This window comes from Camelus dromedarius, chromosome 16 (genome assembly GCF_036321535.1).
Source record: "Camelus dromedarius isolate mCamDro1 chromosome 16, mCamDro1.pat, whole genome shotgun sequence".
NCBI lineage: Eukaryota > Metazoa > Chordata > Mammalia > Artiodactyla > Camelidae > Camelus > Camelus dromedarius.
In genome coordinates, this window is record NC_087451.1 from 55,720,368 (window position 1) to 55,733,698 (window position 13,331).

At 46.7% G+C, this 13,331-nt stretch overlaps 1 protein-coding gene across 1 annotated transcript; it reads right to left on the reverse strand.

The window, feature by feature from the left end:
• Positions 1-2,797: 2,797 nt before the first annotated feature.
• Positions 2,798-12,025, reverse strand: GSDMB (gasdermin B). The gene is made up of 10 exons (XM_064494905.1): positions 11,985-12,025; positions 9,266-9,434; positions 7,464-7,635; positions 6,698-6,782; positions 6,266-6,304; positions 5,203-5,229; positions 4,312-4,472; positions 4,052-4,190; positions 3,636-3,706; positions 2,798-3,183 (listed from the first exon to the last, which is right to left on the reverse strand). The coding sequence occupies exons 2-10, from the start codon at positions 9,409-9,411 to the stop codon at positions 3,040-3,042; spliced, it is 984 nt and encodes a 327-aa protein (XP_064350975.1). The 5' UTR covers positions 9,412-9,434; positions 11,985-12,025; the 3' UTR covers positions 2,798-3,039.
• Between the last annotated feature and the right edge of the window lie 1,306 nt (positions 12,026-13,331).

Here is a 13,331-nt window from a genome sequence, read left to right on the forward strand (position 1 = left end):
TCAAATAAGATCCTCAGGTTTCTGGGTTAGTTTAATCCCCCCTAGACAAGTAGTTCCTTGCTGGCACTCTAAGAGGACAGGGGAAAAAAAAGAAAAATCATATGACAACTGGTTGAGTCAGCCTCATGGAATTCCAGATGTGTCTCCCAAACTTCCCCCAACTCAAAGGCACTTTTGAAGCAAACAAATGTTTCCTGGGCCCTAGGAAAGAAAAGAGAAACTTAAGCCTTGTTCTCTGAAAACTTTCACATCAGTGGAACACACATATGTATTAATAATTGAAGTGTAATATGATGAATGCTGTAATAGCAATGTATTCAACATGCTATGGGGCACAGAGAGGAAGAAGTAAACAAATTCTTTGGAAAACTGGGATAACTACTGAGGAAGGGATATTTGAGCCATAGCTTAAAAGATGGATAAGCTGGAGGAAGGTAATGCAGGTAGAGGGAGAGTGTAACTTATATATATATAAAAAAAAAAAGCACATCCTTGTAAAAGTACATGACATGATCGAATAAAAAACCAATAGTTGGCACGGCTGACATCAGAGTTTAAGGAAGAGGGAAGGGGACGGGACAGTGTCAGATGTAAGAGGGGCCTACCCTGTTACCTCTTACTAAACGCTCTGTCTCATAGTACCCTGTATTTTTTTTATAACACTCTTCCTACTTTGAACCTTCTTGTTCAATGTCTGTTTTTTCCCAGTATTCATCCTTAATACTGGGGAGTCAATAAGTGCTATCTAAAATTAATAAATGAAGAACAAATATAAGAATATCATTTTTACATATAATAGTAACAGAAAAACTGTTAACATGGCTGTCTCAAGAAAGTGGGGCTAGGTTATGGGATTTGAAATGAAACTTTCAGAAAAAAGAAGACACTAAGGAACTCATCTACAAAACAGAAACACAGACTTATAGACATAGTAAACAATCTTACGGTTACTGGGGTAGGGGGAGGGTGTGGGAAGGGATAAATTGGGAGTTTGAGATTTGCAAACATTAACTACTATGTATAAAATAGATTTTTAAAATTCTTCTGTATAGCACGGGGGACTATATTCAATATCTTGTAGTAACCTATAATGAAAAAGAATATGAAAACTAATATATGTATGTATATGTATGACTGAAACATTATGCTGTACACAGAAACTGATACATTGTAACTGACTATACTTCAATTTTAAAAAAAGAAAGGATACTTTTACTTAATTTGTTTATATTCTTTTGTACTGTTCAAATGTTTTCAGGTATATATATTATGTTTTTAAATTAAAGTTTTTATTGAGATAAAAACTTACAGTAAAGTGTGCAGATCTTAAGTGTTAGCTTAATAAATGTTTACACGTGTAAATATCCATGTAACCACTATGTTTCCCGTGCCGCAGGAGAGTCCCTTGTGCCCCTTCCCAGGCAATACTGTTCCCACTAAGATAAACACTATTTTGACTTCTACCACCATTGCTTAGTTTTGCCTGAACTTGAGCTTCATATAAATGGAATCATACAGTATTGTGGTGGCCATGGAGGGTACCTACAGATTTTCTTTAGGAGAACCTACTGTGGGAAGTGTAAGACTGAGAACCCCTAGCCTGCCCCTCTGCAGATCTGCCTCCTGAGCCCGGCTCCCCTGGGCTGCTCCCAGCCAAAGGCTGAGCATGAGGTGCTGGAGCCTGGCCATCCTGCCTGATGGGGAGTCCGGCAGACCACCTTTGCTCAGGTCGGCTTGGCTGAGGCCCTCAGACTGCGCTGCCATCACGACACTGCCTACTCAACCTTTCCCTCCTGCCCTTCTTTCACAGGTTTTAGACCAGCACTGTGATGTGCCACACTCATTTCCTGCTCCCTCTCCCTTTATTCTTCATGGACTTCTCCCCTAAAAAGTCTCTTGTATGTCTGATTCCACTTTGGAACCTACTTCTCACAGGACCCAAATATAAATATACGTTTTTGTGTAGGCTTCATTTGCTCAGCATTATGACTGTGAGAGCCATGCATGTTGTTATGTGTAATTTGTTCTCTTTTATTGCATAAGTATACAACAGTATATGTATCCATCCTAATGATATTGACATTTGAATAATTTCCAGCTTGGGGCTCTTATTTTAACGTTTTTGTACGTGCATGTCTTTTGGCAAAAACGTACGCTCGTTTCTCTTGGGTATGGGCCGAGGAAGTGGGGTTGCTGAGTCACAGGCATATGTTTAGCTTTAGTAGATACTGTCAAACAGTTTTCCAAAGTGGTGGACCAATCTACGCTCCAACAGCACTTATAAGAGTTCCTGTTGCATCTAATATTTTTATGAATTAAAAAAAAAAAACTCTAGTTCAAAAGATAAAAAACAAATTTCTGTTATATCATCCTAGCTTCATGTTTGAATTACCATTTTTAAAACTGCTCCATACAAAAGATGTTAACATACCCCAAAATGTTAACAGTGGTTATATTAAAAGGAGAAGGGACTTTGACTTTGAGAAATACCTGAAATGCTTTACAACAAGTATATATTTCTTTTACTTTTAATTGGATTGTCTTAAATACTAAATAGAACTAAAAGGCTTATGATGATAACCAGCAGTCTCCTCCTCCACTCCTCCACACCCATCACTCCCACCCCTCCTAGCTTGCACTCCTTTCATTGCTTTCCTGCTTCCAAAGATGTATTGAAATCCCTTATCTGCAGCCTAATGCTCTTTATCCTTGTGGGTTTGTATCTTTTCCAACGCTTTATTGGCATTTAGTGAGATTTCAAGAGGGAGAGGAAATTGATATGATCAATCTACCACTTTTAATCAGAAATACATGCATACAATCCAGGCTGATTTTTGGACAGTATCCCAGTGAATAGGATGTATCAAAAATAGCCAGTGGCTTGTTTTAAAGACATTGTTCTGGGCGGGGGAGGATATAGCTCAAGTGGTAGAGCACACGCTTAGCATGCCCAGGGTCCTGGGAATGGGGATGGTGAGGATAGACTGGGGAAGGGAGCACCCAGAGACTTGGTTGAATTGTTGAAGAGCTAACATAGAGTTAGGAACACCCAGTGTCAGGCTTCTCACCCAGCTGCAGCAGGGTGGAGACAACAACGTAAAGGGCGTAGAGAGTTCGTGCCTGGGGGTCACAGCCCACATCCTGGGGCTGCTCCCTCCAGTCCTGCTTCAGGATAGACTCCACCTGGAAGGAAATCCACCAGAATGTAAAAGCTAGGAACAAGGAAATATACTAGAAATGGCAAATACGTGGACACATTCCTTAATCCTGAGCCCACGGCAGACACAGTTATCCATCACGGCACTCTCTCCTGCGGAGCCCAGAGAGCCTCACACCCTCAGCATAGTGACAGGCACTGCTCATCAGTCAGCGTTGGCACTCAAGGTGGAGCCAGCCACCCTCCCGGGACTAACAGTTTTCCACCCGCTCTCTTGCCCACAGGCAAGCAACAGAGCCTGAAAAGCACATCCCTAATTGTCCCAGAAACTGTACGTCTAGGGAATTGCCACAAACCGGCTACACAGACAGGAGCTGACAAAATTATAAAGGAGAAAGAGGCTGGTTCCTAGGGTCCCTTGAGAGCATGCGCATTCACTTCCAGTGGGACTTGGGCCCTCAGCCCAGGCTGGTCTTACCTTGTTCTTCAACAGGGGCAGGGTCCCCTTCTCTAGGACCTCAGCCACAAGCTGCCGCTCCTCAGACAGCTCTGGGGGCAAAAAAGAGGGTGACTGGCAGAGAGGAAAGGCACGTAATGGGACAGGGCTTCACTGTCTGGTCAGACCTGGGACAAGCATCAGAGGAGGTTCCCGAGAGCCAGATGGGGGTTATTCCAAATGGGCTCCTGCTTTCCTCTTAGCCTGGGGAAGGGGAAGGGGAAGCAGTCCCTCAATCCCTGGCCTGGGGAAGATGGCTAGTTTCTGAAATGTGAAGGTCTATGCCTCACAAAATGTAAAAGGCAATGTATACCCCCTTCCTCCCAAGATTTGATGCCCCACAGGCCCCTCTGCTCAGCGTCTCCTCCAGGCCAGCTCACATCCAAACCCTTCCTCACCTGTCATGGCATCTAGGACATCCCAGATGGCTTCTGCGCGCACTTCTACGAAGATCCCAGCAGCATTAAAAAGGCTGCTTATGAAAAGAAATGCTGGGCCCTCTATCTGTAGCTCACCGGACCTCAGGACATCAGACACCTAGGGCCAGGACAGGGGAGATGAGCCCAGTCCCACGATAGCAGACTGTCTTCAGTGTGTCACCTGCCCTCCCCACGGGCTCCTCTCTCCCTCTGCCCCAGTCCTTCCTTGGGCCTCTTACTCTTTGCTGTAGATCCTGCAGCTGTTCATCCCTGCTGAGGCACTCAGTGAGGCAGCTTAGCACCTCTTTTCGCTCGTCCTCAGTCAGACCCTGGAGGGCTCTCATCATGTCCTGCACCTTCTCCTCCATGTTTCTGAAATCCTCCAAACTCAAGGACTTCCCTGTAGAAGCAGAAATTAAGAACCCAACCCACAGCCCAGCAAGCTCCATTACCTAGGCCCCCATTTTTCTGTCTTTATTCTGGAGACCACCTCTCTGTATCTTCCCTTCTTCTAATCTTTTCCTGTTAAAACAAAGCATCCTTCTTCCTAGACATCCATCATCATTGCCTCCCACTGGCCCCATGTCCACCTCCCCAGCTCAGCCTCAGTCTAGGACCAAATCCAAATTCTTCTCCACCTCCAGGAAATCAAAGCCTACTTAGTCCTTGCCATTCAAAGGACAGTCTCTGGACAGCAGTAGGAGTACTGAAGATTTGGAGGAAATTAGAGCATTGGTTCTCAGCCTTGACAGTGCATGAGACTCACTTGGGGAGTGATTAAAAATCCCAATGTCCACATCAGGCCACATCCCCGGATCAGTTGAATCAGAATTTCTGGAGGTGGGACTCAGGTATCACTAGTTTTAAAGTTCCCCCCAGGTGATGTCTACGTACAACCAATGAGAATCACTGTAGTGTTTAGGGAGGCAGATGCAATCCCCAGACTAAAGCTGAAAACTGCTTTGGACACTGCCCAACCCTTCTCCTCCCAACACACCCCACTACCAGGCACACACACACATACTCAGCTGCCACATCTGAGCTGAACTCCTTGCGGCCACAGGACCCAAGGGTTAGAAGTGCAGCACACAGCTGCACACAGCTGGCACACAGCTGGCCCCCATCCTTACCTAACCAAGGTGAACCACCAACTTTTGCTGCAAAGAGAGGAAGAAGAGTCTTCAGACTAATCTCATAGAGTCTTCAGGTCACCTCCACCCCAATGTGGACATTCTTTTCCCAGTGGTGGAAGTTTTCATTTCTGGACTCTGAGTCCTCATGGCCAATGCCAGGGAGCCTGCATCCTCGTCATTGTGTGTCAGTGACAAAGCACTATATTTGCAGACCCTTTCCTACATCTCAGAGATGGGCAGCCATAGGATTAGGCCTAGAATGATTGAAGGAGAAATGGAAGCCCAGAGAGGGTGCACCACGCCCTCAGCCACTCAGCAAATTTGGGTCAGGGCACAAACTGGAATCTGTCCCCTGACTCCTCTGTTACAGAACTTTGGAGTGACAGAGATGCACTCTTTTGAGCTAGCCAGGCCTTGCCAGGACTGAACCTGCAACTTCTACAACTTCCAGAAATTTTTTTTGAATTTTCTACCCCATCTAGATCTCTCCCTACTTCTTCCCAAGACCTCTTAGGCTGTACAACCCTTATGGGATTCGGGGAAAGACTGAAATTCCAGAGGAAGCCACATTCAGAATCATCAGGATCTTCTAGTCTAGTCCTAGCTCATTTTGAAGTCAGTATAACCATGACTCAGGAAGCTCCAGAGCTGGCAAGCAGCACAGCCAGCACTAGATCGGCCCTGAGATCATCTGACTCCCAGCCCATTGCTCCTTTCACAGCTACTGCTGTCATGTGAGAACTGGCCAGGCAACTCAATTGTGCTTCCTTGGCCAACAAGCCTTCAGTAGGGGCTGTGAGCCCAGGACCCAGCACACTGACCTGCACAGAGCCAACTGAAGTTAGCAGAGCCTGGAAACCCTGGGCTAACATGCAATCCAACCTGCTTCTCCAACAGGCAGACTCTTCTCCTGCCCTGACCACAGTTCCCAGCTGGGTGCATCCTATTACATTCTCAGCACTCATAACTCTATAATTCCAAGCCATTTGTTATTCTCTTCTTAGAACTAGTATCCTTGCCCATTCTGGAACAATGAACAGGGGCCCAGAAGCTCACTCACCTTCTGGAAAGGATTTTGTTTCACCCGAAAAACAAATACCTAAACCAGTCAAAAAAGAGACAGAGAAAGACCAGTTATCACAAAGTCCAGTTCTCTCTCTGTAAGTTCTTCTTTCTAGCTTCTCCCCAGTCTTCCCACCCTGCCCCAATCACACACACACACACACACACACACACACACACAATACTGGGAGAGAGATGGGAGTTAACACCTCTAGAGAAGAATTAGTGTCGTGGGGGTGCAAGTCCTGGGTCAGTGGTTTCTGAGCAAGCACCCTCCATCCTTCTTCCCAGTCCTGAACCCTCCCTCTTCCCTGGAACTTCCACCCACTTTCAAGCTCACCCGGGGCCCCTCCAGGCTGACACAGAACCTGGCGGAATTGAACCCCACGCACCTCATGTGCTCAGCCCCTCAACCCCAGGCCTTGCTTACTCATCGTCTCCGTGTTGGGGAAGACCAGCTGCTTTATTCGATAGCCCAGGACCTTCTTAGGGGGAATGGTCACTGCCATTTGGTGCTAGGAAAAAGGCGCTCACATTTATTAATCCATAGGTGCTTGACATAGTTATCTTGCCTGATCTCCCAAACAATCCTGGGAGGTAGACATTTTCATCCTTTTTTTTTTTTTTAATGGAGGCACTGGGGAATGAATCCGGGACCTCACAAGGTAAGCATGCGCTCTACCACTGAGCTCTACCCACTCCCCATCCTCGTTTTACAGATGAGAAAACCTGGGCTCTGAGAGGGTCAGTACATAAGTCTGTTTTCACAGCAGCAGAGCCGACATTTAAACCAGCATCTGACCCCAAAACTCATGTGGTTCCTAATTCATTCAACAAATACTTATTGAGGACAAAATATGCCTGTTTTGTTCCAGGCATTGTGGCTCCTGCCTTCTGCCTCCTAGAAAGGGAGGCAGGCAATGAACAAGCAAAACACAACCATGAAATTATGAGCCGTGGGAAGCGCTATGGAGCAAATGAAAGCAGAGGATCACTAGAGAGTAACAGGAGAGCAACTTATGATGCCACTAAGCTCAGGTGCCAGAGTCGTAAGAAGGCCAAGGAGCAGGCAAGACTCCTCAGAGAGGTTGAAAGGAAGAGCCGAAGAGCCTGGCGTCTGGACCGGCATCCCCCAGACCTGCAAGGGATGAGCGAAGGCTGACTCTCCCACAGCCCCTGCCTCCCAGGATCCTAACCTTGTATTCATATTGGAGATTCAAAAAATCCATCAGGATCTTCAAAATACATCGCTTTCCACTTTCCGCGGTTTCCTCCTTTGTCGTCTCCAGAGTTTCTGTCACCAGATACAGGTCTTCTTTCATATTCTGGATTGATCGGAATGAAAGGGGCAGTTCCCTCTTCAGCTTCCTGGACAAAGTAGAGGGGAGATGAGAGGGGCCCCACCTCCCAGGAGCATTTATTTCTCCTTCTCCACCAGCTACTTCCTATTTAAGAGTAAGTGCTTCTGAGGCTGGAAAACCAAGGAACACAGCACTCCCTCCCCATTGCTGTTCACTTTACGCCCTGTCAGGGGAAGGGGTTGCAAGGTGGGAGTGGAACCCACTAGCATTTATGGACGCCCACAGTGTGCCAGCACCATGAGACACCTCACGCATCATTCCACTTAACCCTCACCACAACCTTACGTCGTAGGCAGGATTGCATCTACTTTTCATGTGAGGAAATTGAGGCTTTCGAGACAGGTCATGAATGGTCCAAGTTCACACAGCTAATAAGGGTAGAGCTGGGTTTCAAACCCCTGTTGGCATGAGTCCAAAGCCTGTGGTGCCCTTCGCTTGGCCCTGAGAAGGACATCTGCCCAGTCCCTGACACCCCCGTCTCTGAGAGGGTCTCCAGCTCCCCGTGCTGGTTTCTTGGGCCTGGCCGCATTGTCCACACTTGGAGCCCATGAGGCATCTCTCATTCCACAAGGAAATTCATTTTGTGACCTAAAACAACCTGATGGAATTTCTGGTATTTGCAACCAAAAGACGCCTTAAGAAAGACTTACATCCCTCCCTGACCTTCCTTTACCTATCCTGTACCCTCCCCACAACTCTGTTTACACATTCCACAAATCCTCACCCTAGAAACAACAGGCATTCTAGAAGAAATTGAGTTCCCTTAGAAAAACTCCAAAGGCCCCTCCCCAGCAATACCCTGGTGGGTAGTAGATCAAAGGATCACTAAAATTTCACCATAAGACTTTCAGTTTTTAATTGAAAAAGGAAAAACAAAAGGCATCCACACTGCTCAGCGAGAGCTAGCCTAGGAGAACAGTGGGGCCCCTTCCCCTGAGCTGTCCACACTTTCCAACAACTCCAGCCAGGGAAGAAAACACCAATGCCAACAAGACGATTGCTGCTGATGTCCCTCTAAGTCCTTTGGAAAGACCATGCCCTCAGCTATCAGAACTTCTGTGGCACTAGCTTGGTGCCACCCTGGTGGGGTGGGTGGCGGCACTTCCTGTGCAGGAAACGTGCAGGGGCGCTTCAATTTCATTGTGCTTCACTTTAGTTCTCTTACTGAATACTTCCTGTGTGCTGGGGATAAACAGAGAGCTGAGTAAAGTCTGTTCTCAGCGCAGTGGAGGAGAGGGACATGGAAACCAGTGGCTTGCTGCAAGGCAGAGTGAAACACGCCCAAACTCCAGATGTGGGCAGCACAGTATAGGAAAGCAGAGGACAGTGGCCTCTTGAAACCAGCAGGTTTTGGTCCATGCCAGAGTAACCGGTCACTCTGGTGGACAGCAGGGAAGTGAGTGAATTGGGGAAATCAGAAGAAGGATTCTTGGAACCTGATCCTGGAAGAGCGAGAAGGCTTCCTGAGGATGGAGGGGAGGAAGGCGTGCCTAAGTAAAGGAGTGGACTTGGGGAGTGCTGGGAGTGGAGAGAGAGAGGCTGCAGCAGCCAGGGTTCCCCCCCATCTCGGATGCCCGTGGTGCCCAAAATGGGCTCCTCCTGTCTCATTCCCCACTGCAACCCACATCCAGCCTTACCTGTTCTCAAGGGAATCCAGGTATCGCGGGGATATCCAGGTCTTCAATAACGTGGTGCTCCGCTTCCAGGACCTGCTGAATTCCATTTCAATGGGTTTTTTAAGTAATGTCAATGTCTCACTTCCCTTTGAGTCTACGTTGTCCATTAATTGGGATTCAGCCTCTGGGACTGGAAAGAGAAGGTAAAGGTCACACTGAGGCTGACCCAAAAGATCTCCCTCTAGAAAATCCTCCCTGGAGCCCCCCATCCTGGGCTCCCTTATCCCCTTCCCTTCTGAGGAAGCCCCCAGCTGGGACTCTCCAGGAAATGCTGTTCTCACCAGAAATCACCAAGGTCTGAGCCTACTCTGCCACCTTCTTACCAAATGACCTTGGATAAGTCACTTCACCTTTGAATCTGTTTCCTCATCCATAGAAGGAGAATATTAATAGAACCTATTTCCTGTGCTTGAGGAAATTAAATAAAATAATCCAGTTAAGCACTGAACAAAGTGCCTGGCACATATACTAAATGCTCAATAAATGTGAGCTAGTCCTATTTAACTATTTAAGAGGCTGAAATGAGACAAGGAGATGCAAAACGAAAGGATCAGGAACCCCTGACAATTGGGAAATAAAAACGAAGCAGAGTTCAAGCTCCGGTGTTTGTGGGAACTGTGCACGTGTAAAATGAGGCAACCCCGGAGGGCTGCCGGACCTCGAGGACTCTGCCCGGCCTTGCAAAAGGCGTTGCATCAGGGCCTTGATTCCCAGTCAGTTGCTGCCCCAGGGTTAGCGGGGCGCATGTGGAGATGCCGCTGGGCTGAGTGCCTTTCTCTAAGGCCTCCCAGGTCTGAACCCACAGAGAAGGGAGAGAGAGCTTCTACTGCTGGGTATTGGGAAGCAGGGCTGGATTTCCAGATTCGGGGGGAAAAGAACACATTTTGAAACCGGTAGAAACATGACAGACCTAGAAATAGTACCTGAAATCAGTCCTGTGTGTGATACTAATGTCTCAGGGCCCATTTGTTTCTTGAGCAACATAAAAATTTGCATGTACTTTATCAGAGAGAAAGAAAAGTCACAGTAAGAAGAAGGGCAGGGGACAAGAGTCACTTTATAGTCATTATCTCAGCCAGGTGACCAAGGTCAACACCAACAATGACAAGTCAGATTGATAGTACATACCCTTTATGATGAGATGAGAACTGCCATTTACCTCTGCAGTCTTCCCCCAAAACCCATTACCTTAATCTAACCATGAAGAAAAAAACATCAGACAAATTCCAGTATAAGGGCATCTTACCATAGGCCTGACCAGTACTCCTTAAAATTTTCAAGGCCATTGAAAACAAGGAAAATCTGAGATATTGTCACGGCCAAGAGGAACCTAAGGTGACCTAACAACTAAATGTAACATGGGAACAGAAAAAAGACACTAGATAAAAACTAAGCAAATCTGCATAAAGTATATACTTTAGAGGAAAAAAAAAATCCTATGTACACCATCCATACCATATAATTAAAAATAAATAAGTAATCCATTTGAAAAGTGAGCAGGCCAAGTGGCTGAAAATCAGTTCAAATTACCAGTTCATGTCATTCTTAAGGATTTTTTTATTTTTTTAAGTTTGGGTTCACCTCTGCCTCTGCATTTTTTTATGCAAAGAGATAGACTTTCCCTCTAGGGAAGTTAACTGACTTAGTCAAATTTTTTTTTTTTCCATACTGAAAGTTTGCCTCTGCCCCTGGGGAGTAACATGATCATTACAAAACATCCTAGTCTTGGTTTAAAGTTTTGGTTTTTAGTTTTTGTTTTTTTTCTGTTTTCAGTGAACTGGTCATTTGGCAAACTGATTTTTTTGAGAACTAGCTTTTAGTAAACTGAGTCTTGGCAATTTTCTTTTCAGAGAATGGACTCACAGAGTCTTTGAAAAATGCTCATCTGAAATTTTTCTAAAGCCCCTTGCTTGCTTAATTAAACTTCACTGGTGGAAAAGCCCACCACCTCAGAGTAATCCCGGCACTGCTCTTGGTCACATAGCAGCAGTGCCTGGCACAGGACAGGTGCTCTCAAACTGTACAGTGGTGGTGGTAGAATTTTTTTCCATCTGTCGGTCACCAGCAAACTTCCCATTCAGTCATAATCTCCAGGAAACCGGAGGGGATAATAAAATAATGATTGGGGAGAACTCTTATTGACTGCTCCCCTGAGCAGACACTGTGGTAAATGATTTACATAAATTACCTCATTTGATTCTTGCAAGTTTTCTCCAGTTGACAGATAAGGAAACAAACTTAGGTAAAGCAACTTGTCCAGAGGTCACCCAGCCCGTCAGCAGCAGAGCAAGGCTTAGAAGCCAAATGCTGCCAAGCCTGCACCCTTTCTTAACCACTAAGCAAACTGCCTCCATTTATTTATCTATTTAAATGATAAATATATAAACATGTGAGAAGACCTCAGCTAATTTAAAATTATTTACAAAGGGAAAAAACAGGAAATTAAGACTATTTAGGAATAGTTACCAATAAAAATAAATTTCCACTTCCCCTATTCCCTTCTCCCCACGCAGCTCTCCCATACATTTCTTAAATTGAGGTGTATGGACGTGTGCATACGAATTCCACGGTTTCTTTGTTGACTGGTTGACTTGGTTGATAGCAGTGGGGAGTTGAGACTGGGGTAGAGTAAGAGTGGGCAAAGTCTCCTGGCTCCATCTCTCACTCACTTCATACTGACCTTGGAGCCCAGAATCCAGCTTATCAAACAGCTCTTCACCCTCTTCCATCTCCAGTATGTCCTTCAGAGTGAGGTCTGTCTTGTCATATTGGTAGCCAAGAAAACGCTTCTTCTTCTTCACCAGACAGAAGCAGTGGAATCTGTCAGCATCAATGATGCTTCTGACAGCAATCATATCCCCTCCAGGGTCCATCTCTTGGACCACAGCTCTTGCGTTTTCCTCAAATACCATGGGCAATGTGCCTGGACCAACTTGGAAGAGGAAGCCAATTTCAGTTTGGGGGTGGTGGGGTGGATACTGGTTCACGTTTTTAAATCTACCTTTGGCAGCCTGGGGTCAAGAAATAGCTAAAAGTTCTAGACAACCAGGACTTGGAATGATTTGCCTTCCCTGTTTTTAAGAAGGTGTGGTGGTCACTGCACACTAAGGTGGAATGACTACCACAAAGGCCAATTCACCTCTGCCCCTCATGGAACCCTCTGGAGGAAAGAGAGAGCAGTGATTGCCCCAAAAGGAAAATAAGACCTGTTTTCTGCATCTCCCACAGCAGAGTTGCCCCTCGCTCAGAGGGGCCTGAGGGGTGGAAAGGCAGGCCCACCAGCCCCAGCCAGACCCTCACCAGTGTTGATGAAAGAGGACCCGGGAAGAGAAGAGGGGCTTGGCTGCCAGACCTCACATTACCAACCCCAAAAGACAACTCCTTCCCTTGGTTCTGACTCCTGGGCCTCCCTCCCTGCCTATTCTGCAAGGCAGTTGGATGGGTGTCCCCACCAACCATTGCCCACTGAGATGGTGCTAAATTGGCCTCAGAAGGAAGCAAAAAAGGTGGAGTACAAGAGTGGCTTGGAGCTGGATGCCCTGGACAGCCCCCTACACCCAAGTCCTGTCTCCTCAGTTTCTGGTCACCTTCTAAAGGGTCCTCTTATACTTGGTAAAATAAAATGAATCCCCAAACCCCACCTGGGGCATCTCTCCCACCAGCCACTCTCCCCGCCACCCTCTCCTGGTTTACATTGGCCTCTGTACCTCTCCATCTTGCCTGCCCTGCAGAACCCTCCAAGGCCCATCGCAGGTCCAACCTGACACAGTGGCTCCTCCCCTACTTCTGGTCAGTGGCAGCTCTTTGTCCCCACCACACCGAACCCTTTGGGTTCTCTTCCCTCCAAATCTTTCTTACTCTCTCCCTTTCCATCAATCACTCTGCAATTCCTCCCTTTTGAAATCTCTTTCCTTTTCTTCAGGCTCCTTTGCTTCCCTTCTGGGGCCAGGCTTCCCCTCACAAGCTTCCTGGGCTCCATATCCCCCTCCCACCTCTGGCCACCATCCCCTCTGTCCCTTCTGGCTGG

Bases quoted from the DNA above. Each gene is read 5' to 3' on its own strand.
- GSDMB (XM_064494905.1), bottom strand. From the start codon at position 9,411: ATGGACAACGTAGACTCAAAGGGAAGTGAGACATTGACATTACTTAAA. The intron at 7,636-9,265 runs GTAAGGCTGGAT...TACTTTGTCCAG, and splicing joins CTGGATTCCCTTGAGAACAG to GAAGCTGAAGAGGGAACTGC. The intron at 5,230-6,265 runs GTGAGTGAGCTT...CTCTCTTTGCAG, and splicing joins AACAAAATCCTTTCCAGAAG to CAAAAGTTGGTGGTTCACCT.